Source organism: Phoxinus phoxinus (assembly GCF_949152265.1).
Source record: "Phoxinus phoxinus genome assembly, chromosome: 5".
Lineage (NCBI taxonomy): Eukaryota > Metazoa > Chordata > Actinopteri > Cypriniformes > Leuciscidae > Phoxinus > Phoxinus phoxinus.
Genome location: NC_136880.1, coordinates 14,109,599 through 14,123,128, shown reverse-complemented (window position 1 = coordinate 14,123,128; position 13,530 = coordinate 14,109,599). Strand labels below are relative to the sequence as shown.

Below are 13,530 nucleotides of genomic sequence, written 5' to 3'. Positions count from 1 at the left end.
ACAGCGCTGGAGGAACTCAGGGCTTATCAGGCTCACCTGAGGAGAATATCGCACGTATCCAGTCCGTGGAGTGGAATGGCGAGCAAGCGAAGACACCTGAGCGGGTCCTAGTACCGGCGGGTTGAAGTTGAGTACACGGGAGGACACTGGCTCCACTCCAGATTGTAGAATCTGGCGAATGTGTTGGGTGTCGCCCAGCCTGCAGCTCTGCAGATGTCTGTTAGCGAGGCGCCATGCGCTAGAGCCCAAGAGGAGGCCACACTCCGGGTGGAGTGGGCCGTCACACCAAGGGGGTACGGTCGACCTTGCTGCTGGTAAGCCAAAGCAATGGCGTCCACTATCCAGTGAGACAATCTTTATTTGGAGAGAGCCTTTCCCTTCAGCTTCCCACCAAAACAGACAATGCGTTTTGTCTACGTAAGCACCGAGTGAGCACTGAGCAAAAGTGAGAGAGATGTATGCATTTCATTCAGATAAAGTACCTCGTATCTGCATACAGATCTACATTTTGAGGAAATCATTCATCATAGTAACACAGCTTGTTATATTAAGGTAGGAGTTACATACTATTAAAGTGTTAGAATTAGAAAGTGCAGGTCTGACAAACCATTGGTGCGATCACTGCGCATCACGTGCACACAACTGACTGACAGCTTATGCTGCGTTCACACCAAACGCTAATAGAGCGTCAAATTCGCGTCTATTGCGTCTAGTTGGACGCTTGAACATTTTGAATCCATTCACGCGTCCAAAGTGAAATTGACGTATGAATGAGGCGAATTCCTGTCTACTGCGCCACGCTAAACGCCTCATTCGCGCCGCAGGAACGCGTACCGCGTCTTTAAATTGACTTAACATTGAAATCACTCGCGCCAGATGCTCCAATCGCATTCCAGATAAAACTGGACAGATTGCATCTGGTTGTTGAAGCCACACAATTTTACTCCTAAAATGGTAAAAACGAAACATGCAAGAGCGTTTTATAACGGCTCCCGGTACCCAGATATGACAGAGCTACCGCAGCACAGCAGAGAAGTAGCTGAACATCTCTTCAGCAAGCCGACGCACTTTGATTTTGATCTTGCTTTCTTTGACGTGAACGCTGTTAAATTTGCATATAGTACAGGAATTAAAGATTAGATTTATATTAGTTTTGCAGAGACAGTTACGTTGCCCAGTGTAAATGGAACAGTTTTAACAAAACGGATAGCTAGCCTATCTGATCATTTAAAACGCATTAATGACCAGGCGTAAACAGACCCATTGGAAATCTGTTATTCAAAGTCTAATTTAAAACTGAAAACAATCAAACTAAAGGATTTTGACAAAAGTAAAACATTTTATGAAAAATTGCTTCAGAAATAGGCCTATTTAAAGTTCTGCACTATTTCTATGTTAGCCATTATGAATATTTAAAATTTGTATGTGTATTTATAAATATTGGGTTGGGGTTATGGCACAGTGATAAACTCAGACACTTTAAAATGGCACTTCATGACAAAAAGGTTGCCGACCCCTGCTCTACCGGAAGTGATGGTAGTCACCATCGCTGGTGGTAGCGTACTCAAACCTACCTTGTCCTGTCCAGGAGCCACACGTGGAGGTTCCAAAGATCTGGCCGAGGGTGCCAAAGGGTGCCCCATCCCTGAGAAAGGAGGTCCTTCCTCAGAGGAATTGGCCAGGGAGGTGCTGTCGCGAGGAGTACAAGTTCGGCAAACCAGGTCCGGGTGGGCCAGTGCGGCGCAACCAATATGACCTGCTCCTCGTCCTCCCTGATCTTGCACAGGCCTGGGGATGGAGTCTCCATTCTACAGGAAGAGGCTGAAGCCGTGAGAGCTCGTCGGCTGCACAGTTCAGGTCTCCCGGGATATAAATGGCTCGAAGCGACCTCAGATGCTTCTGACACCATAGGAGGAGGCGAGTTGGGACATACGGCGGGAGCGCAGATCACCTTGTCGGTTGATGTACGCTACTGTCGCGGTATTGTCTGATTGGACTAGTGGCGTGCTGGTTCTTGAGCAGCCCATGGAAGCGGTGCAGAGCGAGATGTACTGCCAGCAACTCGAGGCAATTGACATGCCATAGGCGGTGGGGTCCTGTCCAGGAACCCGCGGCAGCATGTCCATTGCACATGGCGCCCCAGCCCGTGGAGGAGGCATCCGTTGAGACAACAACATGCCTGAAAACTCGGTCTAAGGGCTAGGGCTGAACGATTTTGGAAAATAATCTAATTGCGATTATTTTTACCAATATTGCGATTGCGATTTAATATGAGATGATTTTTTAAGCTCTTTATCTTTTATATTATTCAACAAACACAAGCAACAAATCATTGTAAAATATGGATGGGAATCTTTAGGCACCTCATGAGCCGATCAACTTTTTTTATTTATTAATTGATCTTATTAATAAAACTTTAAATATTTATTTAATTACATATAATTATAAGTAGGCTACTTTTAAAAATAATTACACATTAAAAAACGAAATTAATACAATTACATGTTAATAATTTTAAATAGGCTATACAAACGAATAGCTTCAAAACATAAAAGCTATCGATAACAAAGAGGGGAAAAAACATTACAAGCAATAAACAAAGAGTGCTTTCAGTATTTAAGAGTAGTCTGAATGTTTTCCATTCAAAAGCTGTGATTAAGTGATTTTTCTTTCTCAGTTTAGATACGATAAGCTGCTTCACACTAATGCACAGATCTCTTTTAAAATATAAGATGTGGTTTGTCCTGTCTGTTTAATAACTTAAGACATAACTGACTGTTTACATTAATTTCGCGTCATAAACGCATTTTGAGACGCAAGTACATTTAACCACGTAGACAGAGTCGCTCACAGCCTCATGTGAGAGCGCTCTTCACAAAGCGGGTGTGAGTATTTGAAATTGAAAGCAGCTTCTGTCGATGGTTTTCATATTTTTATTTTAAATATATAAGCCAACTGCATTCCAAAAGACATATGATGCCTTTATAGACCATTTGTAAGGAAAATACCGGCGGGCGAGACTGCGCACTACTAGAGTAACATCAAGCAAAGCACGAGTATTTCACAGCGCATATCTCTAGTGCCATATGATCTAGTAGTGCAATGAAGCCCGCGAATGTCCAATTCGCTTCAACTTTTCCGAACTGTATGAAAGACAATTTTTCGGAAGGTTCGAATGTGTGTGTGTGACAGAGGAATTAGAAGCAAGCAGAATACGGTTGTTTATAAAGCACACGCAGCGTCATCACGCATCTGTGTTTAAAACTAAGCTCAGACTCGATTCTGAAATGATCTGAATCCATACAGAATCGTTGAAGAGAATCTATAACACAATCACATAAATTAAACAAACTGTTCAAACTGTTCTTTCCTGTAGCCTATGCCAGGCCTATATGCGTAGCGTGCCAAGTTGATGCTTCATCTGCAGTGCAGACTGCTTTACTATCGCGTACTCGGGACTCGATCGTGAAGCCAGTGCTGAAGCGGTCTCATATGAAGCAATCCGAGCGGCGTTGCCGCTGCTGCAGATGCCATATGCCCCAGGAGCCTCTGAAAAAGTTTCAGTGGAACCGCACTCTTGCCCTCGAATTGTCTCAGGCAAGTCAGCAGTGACTGCGCTTGCTTGCTCGTAAGCTGCGCGCACATGGCGACCGAGTCGATTTCCATACCGAGAAAAGAGATCCTCTGCATGGGGCAAAGTTTGCTCTTCTCCTAGTTGACCCGAAGGCCCAGACGGGCTAGGTGCCGGAGCACTAGGTCCCTGTGTTCGCAAACCTGGTCCCGAGAGTGCGCTAGGATTAGCCAGTCGTCGAGATAATTCAGGATGCGAACCCCGTGTTGCCGTAGCAGCACAAGGGCTGCCTCGACGACCTTTGTGAAGACGCGAGGAAACAGGGCCAGCCCGAATGGGAGAACCGTGTACTGGTATGCCCGCCCCTCAAATGCAAACCGCAAGAACAGTCTGTGTAGAGGAAGAATGGAGACATGAAATTAGGCGTCCTTCAGGTCGATCGCTGCAAACCAATCCTGTGGCTGCACACATTCGAAAATGTGTTTGGCCGTGAGCATCTTGAACGGAAGCCTGTGAAGGGAACCCAGACAGGGGAGGCATAGCATCCCGGTGCGGGGGCACGGTCTTTAGCCGCGTGCTGCCAGAAGAGGCCAGGGAAGGCGACAGAGGGGGATGAGAGCGGCGAGGCCCGTGGGACCTCGCGGCGAGGCCCGTGGGACCTCGCGGCGAGGCCCGTGGGAACTGGTCGCCATCTCTGAGCAGCCCGTCTCAGGAGCGCCGCTTGGCCTGGCGTTTAGCGGGGCTGGGGTGCCTTCCTGCGACTTCCTCCACGACGCAGCCCGGGTGAAGGGAGGGCGCCCTCGGGAGGCGTCTGTGCCGACGGCTGGGAGGAGGCAGCAGCGGGCCGTCAGGGCAGAATGTGTTTTATGTGCCTGAGTCTGCATCTGGGCGGTTGAGAACTGTTGGGCGAAGTCCTCAACCGCTCCGCCGAAGAGCCCAGCCTGTGATAAGGGGGCGTCTCTCATATCAGCAAGGTTGAGCCATAGATGTCGCTCCTGGACCACATTTTCTTTAACATCACCTGGCCCAGAGAGCGTGCGGTCACTTTCATCGCCCGGAGAGCGAGGTCAGTGGCGCAATGTTGTTTTCGTCAACGATGACGATAACGCAATTATTTCGTTGACGCACCTTTTTTTATGACAATAACGTTACGATGACTAGCTAAAAATGGCTCTAAGGTGACTAAAACATGACGAGACGTTTTCGAGTTTTCGTTGACGAGACGAGATGGAACGAAAATTATTATAAGTCTGACGTTCACAATGCATGTAATTTCTGCCTATTTTGCGTGAAATCGGTCTGTTTTAAGCTAAAAAAAGTATCAGCAATGCCGCATTCTAATCGTTGTTTTGGGTACGCCCAGCACCCGGCTGCCGCGCACCAGATTCCACACTACAACAACCAGTGTTGCCAGACGTACGATATTTATCGTATTTGTACGTTAATTTTGACCCCTGTACGATGTACGATCAATAATGAAAAAAATCCCATAATGTACGATAATTTCAGAATTGCCCGCAAATTAGTTAAAATCTCCCGGAATCTAGATCGAGCGAGCAAGAGCGCGTGTGTAGCGCGCGCACAGCAGAGAAAGGGAGCGAGAGACCTTGCGTGTGTGTGCTAGTGTGCGTGTGTGCCTCACAAAGCGCATGTAAGGACCCAACCAATCGAATTATTCAGAAAGTCTAGTTTATTATGCAAAGGTTTTAAGGTTAACTGTTGTTTTATGAATTGCAACACTTGCTGCAACCTGTCAAACCTAAGCCCATTTCCAATACTTTTTAACCTAAATTAATTTGTTAAAGACTACTTTTTTTTTTTTTACTAAAATTGACAAAAACCTTTTTGTGTTTTCGTCGACTAAAACTTGACTAAAACTATCAAGTTTATAAGTGACTAAAATGTGACTAAAACTAAAAAGCATTTTTGTCAAAAAGACTAAGACTAAAACTAAAAGGGCTGCCAAAAACAACACTGCAGTGGTGGCAAGCAGCTCATCAAAGAGCCCTGGGTCAGTCCTCCCCTCGTGCATGTCCTTGAGCATCTGGGCCTGGTAGACCTGCAGAGTGGCCATGGCATGCAAAGAGGCCACTAGGGTTGACGAAAACCTACAGGCTTTGGAGGGGTGCTTAGGGTCACCACGGGAGGAAGCACTCTGAGAACACAATTGCATCGCAACAAAGCGTTCCACCATAGGTACCCCAGTGTACCCGTGGACAGCCGCCTGATCGAGAGGAGGAAAGGCGGAGGAGGTTGCCGAGCGATCACGGGAAGACAAGGATACCTTCTAGGACCTCGTGACCTCCTCATGCACGTCCGGGAAGAAAGGTATTGGGGTCGGACGCCGACGTGAATCAGCAGCTCGGGCAATGCTGACGCGCCCGTAGCGCAGCACAGCACAGCCAAATCCTCATCTCCCGAGGACTCCTGCCCACCTTGTGATGCGGCGATAGACATGGAGTCGTCCTCAGGAGCGCCAAATGACACACGAGGCTGGTCCGCGACCGGTGGCCGGGACTGGTCAGGTGCATCATCCGGTCGGCTCTCGGGTTGTAACACTTGAGAGGGGGGTGTGGCCCGAGGACGAATCGTCGGTTGTTGTTGCCACACCATCACCCTCAGGTCACCCTAGCCACCAGCCGAAGTACCAGCTCTATCACTAGAGGGGGTAGATCGGGGTGTGAATGAGGGGACTCTCACTCTTTCGAGATCAGGGAGTCTCGACCGTAGTGTTACGATTGCCATGTTTCCGCAATGAAAACATGAGTCATCCACAAGCGCCGCCTTGGCGTGCTCTAAGCCCAAACACGCAAAGCAGCGATTGTGCCCATCTAAGTCAGACAAAAGTGTACCGCAACCAGAAGGGCACGGGCGATGCATCTTTAAAAAGACGTGCCATGCGCTGCTCTTTTAGAGAGAAGGAAATCCCCGCAGATGCTGAAGCGACCATGGAGAGAACACACACACACTGGCAGATCACTGCTCAGATCGCAGGGAATGTGCATTCGCTGAAACTCGCCGTCACACCAACACCTGGAGGGAAGCTCGTCTCGAAGAGGAAGTAGAGATTAACTCAGGATGGGTTGAGGAGTGAAGAAATAAACTTAACGAACGGAAGTGTCTGTGTTTTAGTGTGTGCACAAGAATAAATCTAATGTTATGGCGGTCAATGTAATTGCTTCCTCCAGCTTTAATGAAAGATTATTTCAGGTAAAAGGAAGCAAAAAATTCTGCTGATGATATTTAATGTTGTGTCTGCTGGCATTATTTCTTCAACAGCTTCAAGTTTAATGCGCTTGCGTGTTCTATACAGTTTCGCGTTAATTTTCACGCACCACTTAATGCGTCTATTTCTTTGCGCCCAGACTTTTCTCAGCGATTTGCAGTCTTTAAATCCATATAATTTGTGCTGTCATTGATCGAAAATTCTGTTTGCTTATATTAGTACTTGTAACAGTATAGAAAGAACACAAAGTGACCCCAGTTTTGCGTAATGCATATCTGCGTTGTGGCGCAACTGGCAAAACGAGTGCGTTTGTGTAGCAGTGACCCGTGTTCGATTCCAGTACGTGGTGGATCCTACATTAAATGTATGGTCTCTGGATATGCGAGTTACTGATATACTGGGTGTGTCTGTAAAATGTCAGTAGAAGGCAAATACTTAAGCTGTGCCATTATTTATAAAGATTACTTTATTGTATTTGAAGCACAAAATAATGATGCCATTAGCAAACTTCAAGTTTACTTAGAATGCAATGTTTTTTAAAGGCACTAAAAGTTTGTTGTCAGTATAATAATAATATATGTTCAACACTCTTGCAGTGTAATTGAAAAGTACATTAAATACAACTTTAGTTGAATAAATGCATTTGTATAGAAATGTAAATGTAAAATGTATGTAAAATGCATTTAGGACAAAATTAGTTTTTTACAGACTTTAAGTATACAGTACCAATTTATAGTGGGCCACAAATATATTTACTTATACTACAGCACAAATTGTGCTTAAGTATACATTTTTTTTATTAGGGTGGACACACCAGAAAAACAAAATTACTATTGCATTCAATGTGTGTTTGTCAGTGATATGCCCATTTCCTGCTCCTCCCAATGCTCAGCGAAGCAAGTTTCCTCTCTTATTGTTGATATAGAACTGCTTCTCAGATCCATTGTATTAGCATTCCAGGATGTGCACTCCATACTAATATTGTCCATGCTTACGGCTGTTTGTTCTGTATTTCCTAGAGACTAGGATTTTCCTGTAGAATTAAATGGAAAACGTTTTTGGGCAAGTATCCTGAGTGCCGTACTTATGTGAAAGTACTCTTAAGTTAAAGGGATTTTCTGTCAATAACGAAAATTTGCAAAAAAAGACTTAGGAGCTGATTTCAAACCATGGATGTTTTAAACTCAGAGGACAACAGCAATTATGAGGACTATTATAATGCAGAAGGACTTGAAGAATATGGACTCTGCAAGAAGACACATCTAAAGGAATTCAGCAATGTGTTTCTACCTATATTCTACTCCATTACCTGTGCGCTGAGCATTATTGCTAATTTAACCCTCCTAATATTGTTCATCAAATACAAAATTCTGAGGAAGGTGTTGCCTCTGCACATGGTCATATCGGATTTTATTTTTACACTGAGCCTTCCGTTCTGGGCAGTGTATGCCAGCAGTGAATGGATCTTTGGTGATCAAAGCTGTAAGGCAATCACATTGGTTTACATGGTCAGTTTGTATAGCAGCAATCTCTTTGTTGCTAGTCAGAGCTTGCAAAGATTTATGGACATTGTATGTGTTGTTTCTACCATCAGGATCTTCAACAGTCCAAAGAGGAATACTATTATGTGCATTTTGGTGTGGCTTTTATCAGTTTTGGCTGCTGTTGTTCATGTCAACTTTGTTGAGACTCAAAAGGTCCATGAACAGAACATTTGCACTTTCAACTTCCACAATAAAGTGGGCTGGAAAATCTATGTAAGATTTCAGATGAACATACTTGGGTTTGTCATACCATTTTCAGTGCTCCTATTTTGTTCCATCAGACTACCATGTGTTTCTGTGGTAAGGAACACATTCCAGATGTTTAAATATGAAGTTGGATTCACTGTCATGTTTCTTCTCCTCTGGTTCCCCTACAGTGTTGTAATTTTCTTGCATGCTTTGCAAGACCTTCACATTTTTTATACATGTTCCACTAACATACACTTGGACTTTGCTATTCAGGTTACAGAATGTATTGCTTTCATGCATGTTTTCATAAATCCTCTTTTGTATATATTTTTAAACAAAAAAGTCTGGAAACGATTGAGAAATGCTTCCAAAACTCCAAGGGAGTATCTGCTTGAGGAATGCAACAGTTCATCAAACATGTCCAGTCAGGATGATGCAATAGAACTAAGGTCAGTTCAGCAATATCAAGCCCATGACCTGAGCTTTTGTGCTGAACGACCTAATAACTTACTACCAGAGCCAATGTAAAAACTTGTAAAAAAAGATATTATGTTTACTGTTTGTATCTCAGTTTAAGAATTATACTGACACAGATTCCACTCCACTACTATTGTTTTTTTGTGCACATAATTATGTATAAATACATTTTTTGCAGTTTATGTTTATATTAGCTGGTTTTATATAATTTGTATAAATGACAAAATTTGTTGTTGAAGTTTCTTTCAACACAAGAAATGGCTGATTCAGCAAAAAATATAACCCAAGTCAAAATAATGTGTGTGTGTGTGTGTGTGTGTGTCTCTTTAAGATTAAACCCTGTGAGGTGGGGGGAAAACACTATATCAGCATTTTGTTGTCAAGCTAAAATGCTTATGCAAGTTTTTCCTGCAAAACACTAATACTGACAATGTAAAATACAATGTTTTCAAAAGATTTTGAGATATGCTGAATCAGTTCAACAAGTGGCCTTTCCCCAACATTCTTATCATAAAGATAACGGTAGCCTTGATCTTTCACGTTTTGGATAAAAAATTACTCAGCTCGAAGCATAATTAAACAAAGCTCAATTATTCTTTTGTTTTCTTTTATCTTCAAGAACTTCAGTTTAAGTTTGGATTGTTGTTGGATAGTTATATTATGCAACACACTGGTATTTTGTTATATATTTGACAGATTTGTACAGTTTACCAGGATCTTTATTTTATTTTTTTACTTACAAATAAATGTTGTATTCTATAATTTTACATTATATAATTTTACATTCTACAGACCCTTTTATATTCTATCTTTCCCCCCCAGAAATTACAATGGAAGGTCAAATTCATTCATTGTTTGTTGTTTAAAAGTCATGTCTCTCATGGCAAAAAAAAAAAACTGTATCTGTAGTGCAAAGTTCAAGGCCTATTTAAATTGTTGCTCTCAAACTTTTGGAGGCAATCACTAGGGCCTTTATCAAGCTGAATGGCCAAGTCAGAAAGAGTATTTCTAGCCTAGATCTACAGTATCCGAATTGTGCATTTTTGAGGAGGTCAAATATTTATAATTGTAAATTCCTTATAGCAAATGTCTAAACAAGATTTGTTACTTTTTAACAAGATTAGTTAAACTAACTTTAGCTGGAAAATAACATTATTCAGGAACTGCTATAAAGCCAACCTTAACTTATACTTTATCTCTGTAAATCAGCTTTTAAGCAATCTACATTGTTAAAACCGCTATATAAATGAAGATGACTTGACTTTACTTACAACACCCTCGTCACACACCCCCTTTTTCCATTTTGCGGTTTTAGGGGAGTGAGCATATGGCCCACTAAAGAGCTAAAATGCAATGTTGTCAAATTGGACAGATGGTGAATGAAGAAAACGGTGCTGAGTTTATAGATCAATTCAGATGATTGACACCCCAGAGTGCAGTGCACCAGAATTTTGGTACTGATGTGTGAAAAGTATCTTACCAGTAAAAAGACAGAATATGTGTAAACAGCACATTTGTGTATTTACTGGAAAAGTCAAAATCTGGTCATTTTACAGTAATTTACCGGGTTTAATGTGTAAAAGGGGCTAATGATTTCCACTGAGGGGGACCACCACCCATTTGGTCAGTAGCCACTCTGGCGCCCGGTCTGGGCATTTCCCTTTGGTCTGAGATGCTGGGATAAGCTCCACCATCCCTATGATCCAACATGGACAAGTGGTCTGGAAAATAGATGGATTTAGAATTTAAGATTAAATCATTTATTTCCATAACAACTTTGTATTTTACATTATGGTCACTGGTCAATAAACATCTTAGGGTTACATACGTATGTAACCTAGTTACCTGAAAATGCTTTCAGAAAATGGTGTCTAAGGCACATGTGAAATCAGGCCAGTGCTTTTGACCACGGCAGTCATATAGCGTCACTGGCATGACTATAAAAGGGCGATTGCATCAACTTCGATTTAAGGAAGACGATCAGGCCTGCCTGAAGAATGAACAAGACAAGAATGTCATTCCCTTCTCAGGGAACTAGGTTATATACCTAACCCTAAAAGTAGTCTTTGCCAGTTCATGATGCGGTGGACGGCAGGTACTTGGGGAAGCACTGCCTGATCATCAGGTTCCTGAGAGGCGCCAGGAGGCTAAATCCCCCTAGTCCACACCTCATCCCCTCCTGGGATTTTACTGTAGTACTTTCTGCTCAATTTCATCAAGAGGGTGGCGGACCTGCAGGTATTTTTGGTCAGCGAAACGTGCATAGAATTCGGGCCAACCCACTCTCACGTGATCCTGAGCCCCCGGCCCATACACGTTCCCAAAGTTCACACCACTCCCTTCCGGGAACAGGTGGTGAACTTGCAAGGGCTGCCCCCGGAGGAAGCAGACCCAACCCTTGCATTGCTGTGTCCCGTTCGTGCCTTGCACGTGGCATTACGTGGAGCTTCAGAAGCTCTGAGCAGCTTTGCCTGATTTGGAGGTCAGCAGATGGGAAAGGCTATCTCCAAGCACAGGTTGGCCCACTGGATAACGGATCCCATCGCATTGGCGCACCGATCCCAAGGCGTGCCGTGCCTCTGCGGAGTAAGGGCTCACTCCACCAGGAGTTTCCTTCAGGTATCCGAAGTCAGACGTGCCAGAGGCGTCTGAAGCCTGGCCCAGTACTTGAGATGCATGCCTGGTTGGTTAGCCCCTGTACTGGGCTAGATGCCCCATAGTACCCTCTGGTAATCCCATATGTGTATTATTCCATGGTGTGGTTCCCTGTCAGTAAACCTGTGTCCTACCCTTGGCAGATTTTGGTTTGCCCCCTCTCTGCGTCTGTAGTACTCCCGTCCCTTTTCAGGAAGGACCTACCGCAGAGATTCTTCAGGTGAGTCCATAAGTGTATTTCCACACGTCCATCTCCACCTGGACTAGGTACGCTTCCCCAGTATTAACCATTGGTTATTGGCTGAAAGAAAATAGCACTCTTTCCCTAAAGAACATAGAGGAACAACAGCAACTGACATCTGCAAGGTAAGCCCTGTCCATTCCACCCCGTTGGTTTTTGGGCTTACATGTGGTGCTGGGTAGGTTACAACTTAGCAAAAGCAGTTGCCAACAGGCACGCTACAGCTTGACAGCAGCTGCTTCACCAACACTCATAATACAGTTCAGTGGTTGTTGCGCTTTCCATAGGGACCCCATTTGTCAGTTGACATAACATCGAACATGACTGACAGAAAAGGAACGTCTCGGTTAGGGACCGTTCGGTATTTATTAGGGCTGTAACGATTAATCGCGATTAATCGCGATTAATCAAAATTCAAAATAAAAGTTTGTGTTTACATAATATATGTGTGTGTATTGTGTATAATTATTTTGTATATATAAATACATACACATGCATGTATATATTTGAGAAATATTTGCATTTATATACTGCATATATATTTTTATATGATTTATATTATATATAAATAGAACTATTTTATATATAAATAACACATTTTTATTAAATATATACATGCATGTGTGTGTATTTATATATACAAAATAATTATACACAATACACACACATTTATTATGTAAACACAAACTTTTATTTTGAAGTTTGATTAATCGCGATTAATCGTTACAGCCCTAGTATTTATGGAATGGGCCACCGGAGGAAAATAGGGGAGGGTCATGCCTTTTTATTCTTTGTTGAGGGGAGGGTCATCCAACTTTTTTTAGTCTACGGGGAGGGTCACCCAACTTTTGTATTCATGAAAACAACAAACTTTCAAAGTGGCTTGTTTTGTGCATATTTTTCCATGTAGCTCTCTCAGTCTCGGTCCCCCCATAGCTAGCAGATGGGTCTGACCCAACAAAAATCAGACGCGAAAGATGGAAAGATCAAGTCCAGTTTGGCGCTGTTTGACAGTGCGCACGCGCTCAGAAAAAGTGCATCATGTCAGAACAGAACGCCAATGAAATGTTTACCACGAGCAAATAATAAACTTTTGTGATTGCGAATCACAAGCAGTGTCCTGTGAGTGTAACTCTACCGCTGCATGTGATATGTAGCCTACGTCGAGTTTGGGACTGAGGCGCCAGAACTGCAGTTGATAGAATGTGCGCTGTAGCACGAGAGGCTACCATATTTCTTCAAAAGCAGATCGTGGAGATATTACATCATCCACGTTCAAAAATTGTGATATCGCATAAGCACAAGTATAAAACGACTGTTAGGCTATCATGTCTGAAAACAAACACAAAAGTGCTACATTGGGGCTGTTTACACCTGGCCACTTCATGCGTTTTCTCAGATCGGATAGCTATCTGATTTATCAAAACGATTCCATTTACACCTGGTGTGGTCGCATAAATGCGTTTTTGCAAAATGGATTTTAAATCCTATCTTCAATTCTTCAAATAGTTTGCACGTTGGCTCTGCAGTGATGCGTGTTGCAGTAGCGTCGTCATGTCTGGCTATAACATGACATATAGCCTATAACACGCTCTCAGATTTATTTTTATTTTATTGCATTTTTTGG

The 13,530-nt window shown here is 43.2% G+C and overlaps 1 protein-coding gene across 1 annotated transcript; it reads left to right on the top strand.

Moving 5' to 3' along the window:
- Window positions 1-7,760: 7,760 nt before the first annotated feature.
- On the top strand, window positions 7,761-9,703 carry LOC306998542 (atypical chemokine receptor 2). Its single transcript, XM_079612729.1, has one exon. The coding sequence runs from the start codon at window positions 7,967-7,969 to the stop codon at window positions 9,056-9,058; it is 1,092 nt and encodes a 363-aa protein (XP_079468855.1). The 5' UTR covers window positions 7,761-7,966; the 3' UTR covers window positions 9,059-9,703.
- The last annotated feature ends 3,827 nt before the right edge of the window (window positions 9,704-13,530 follow it).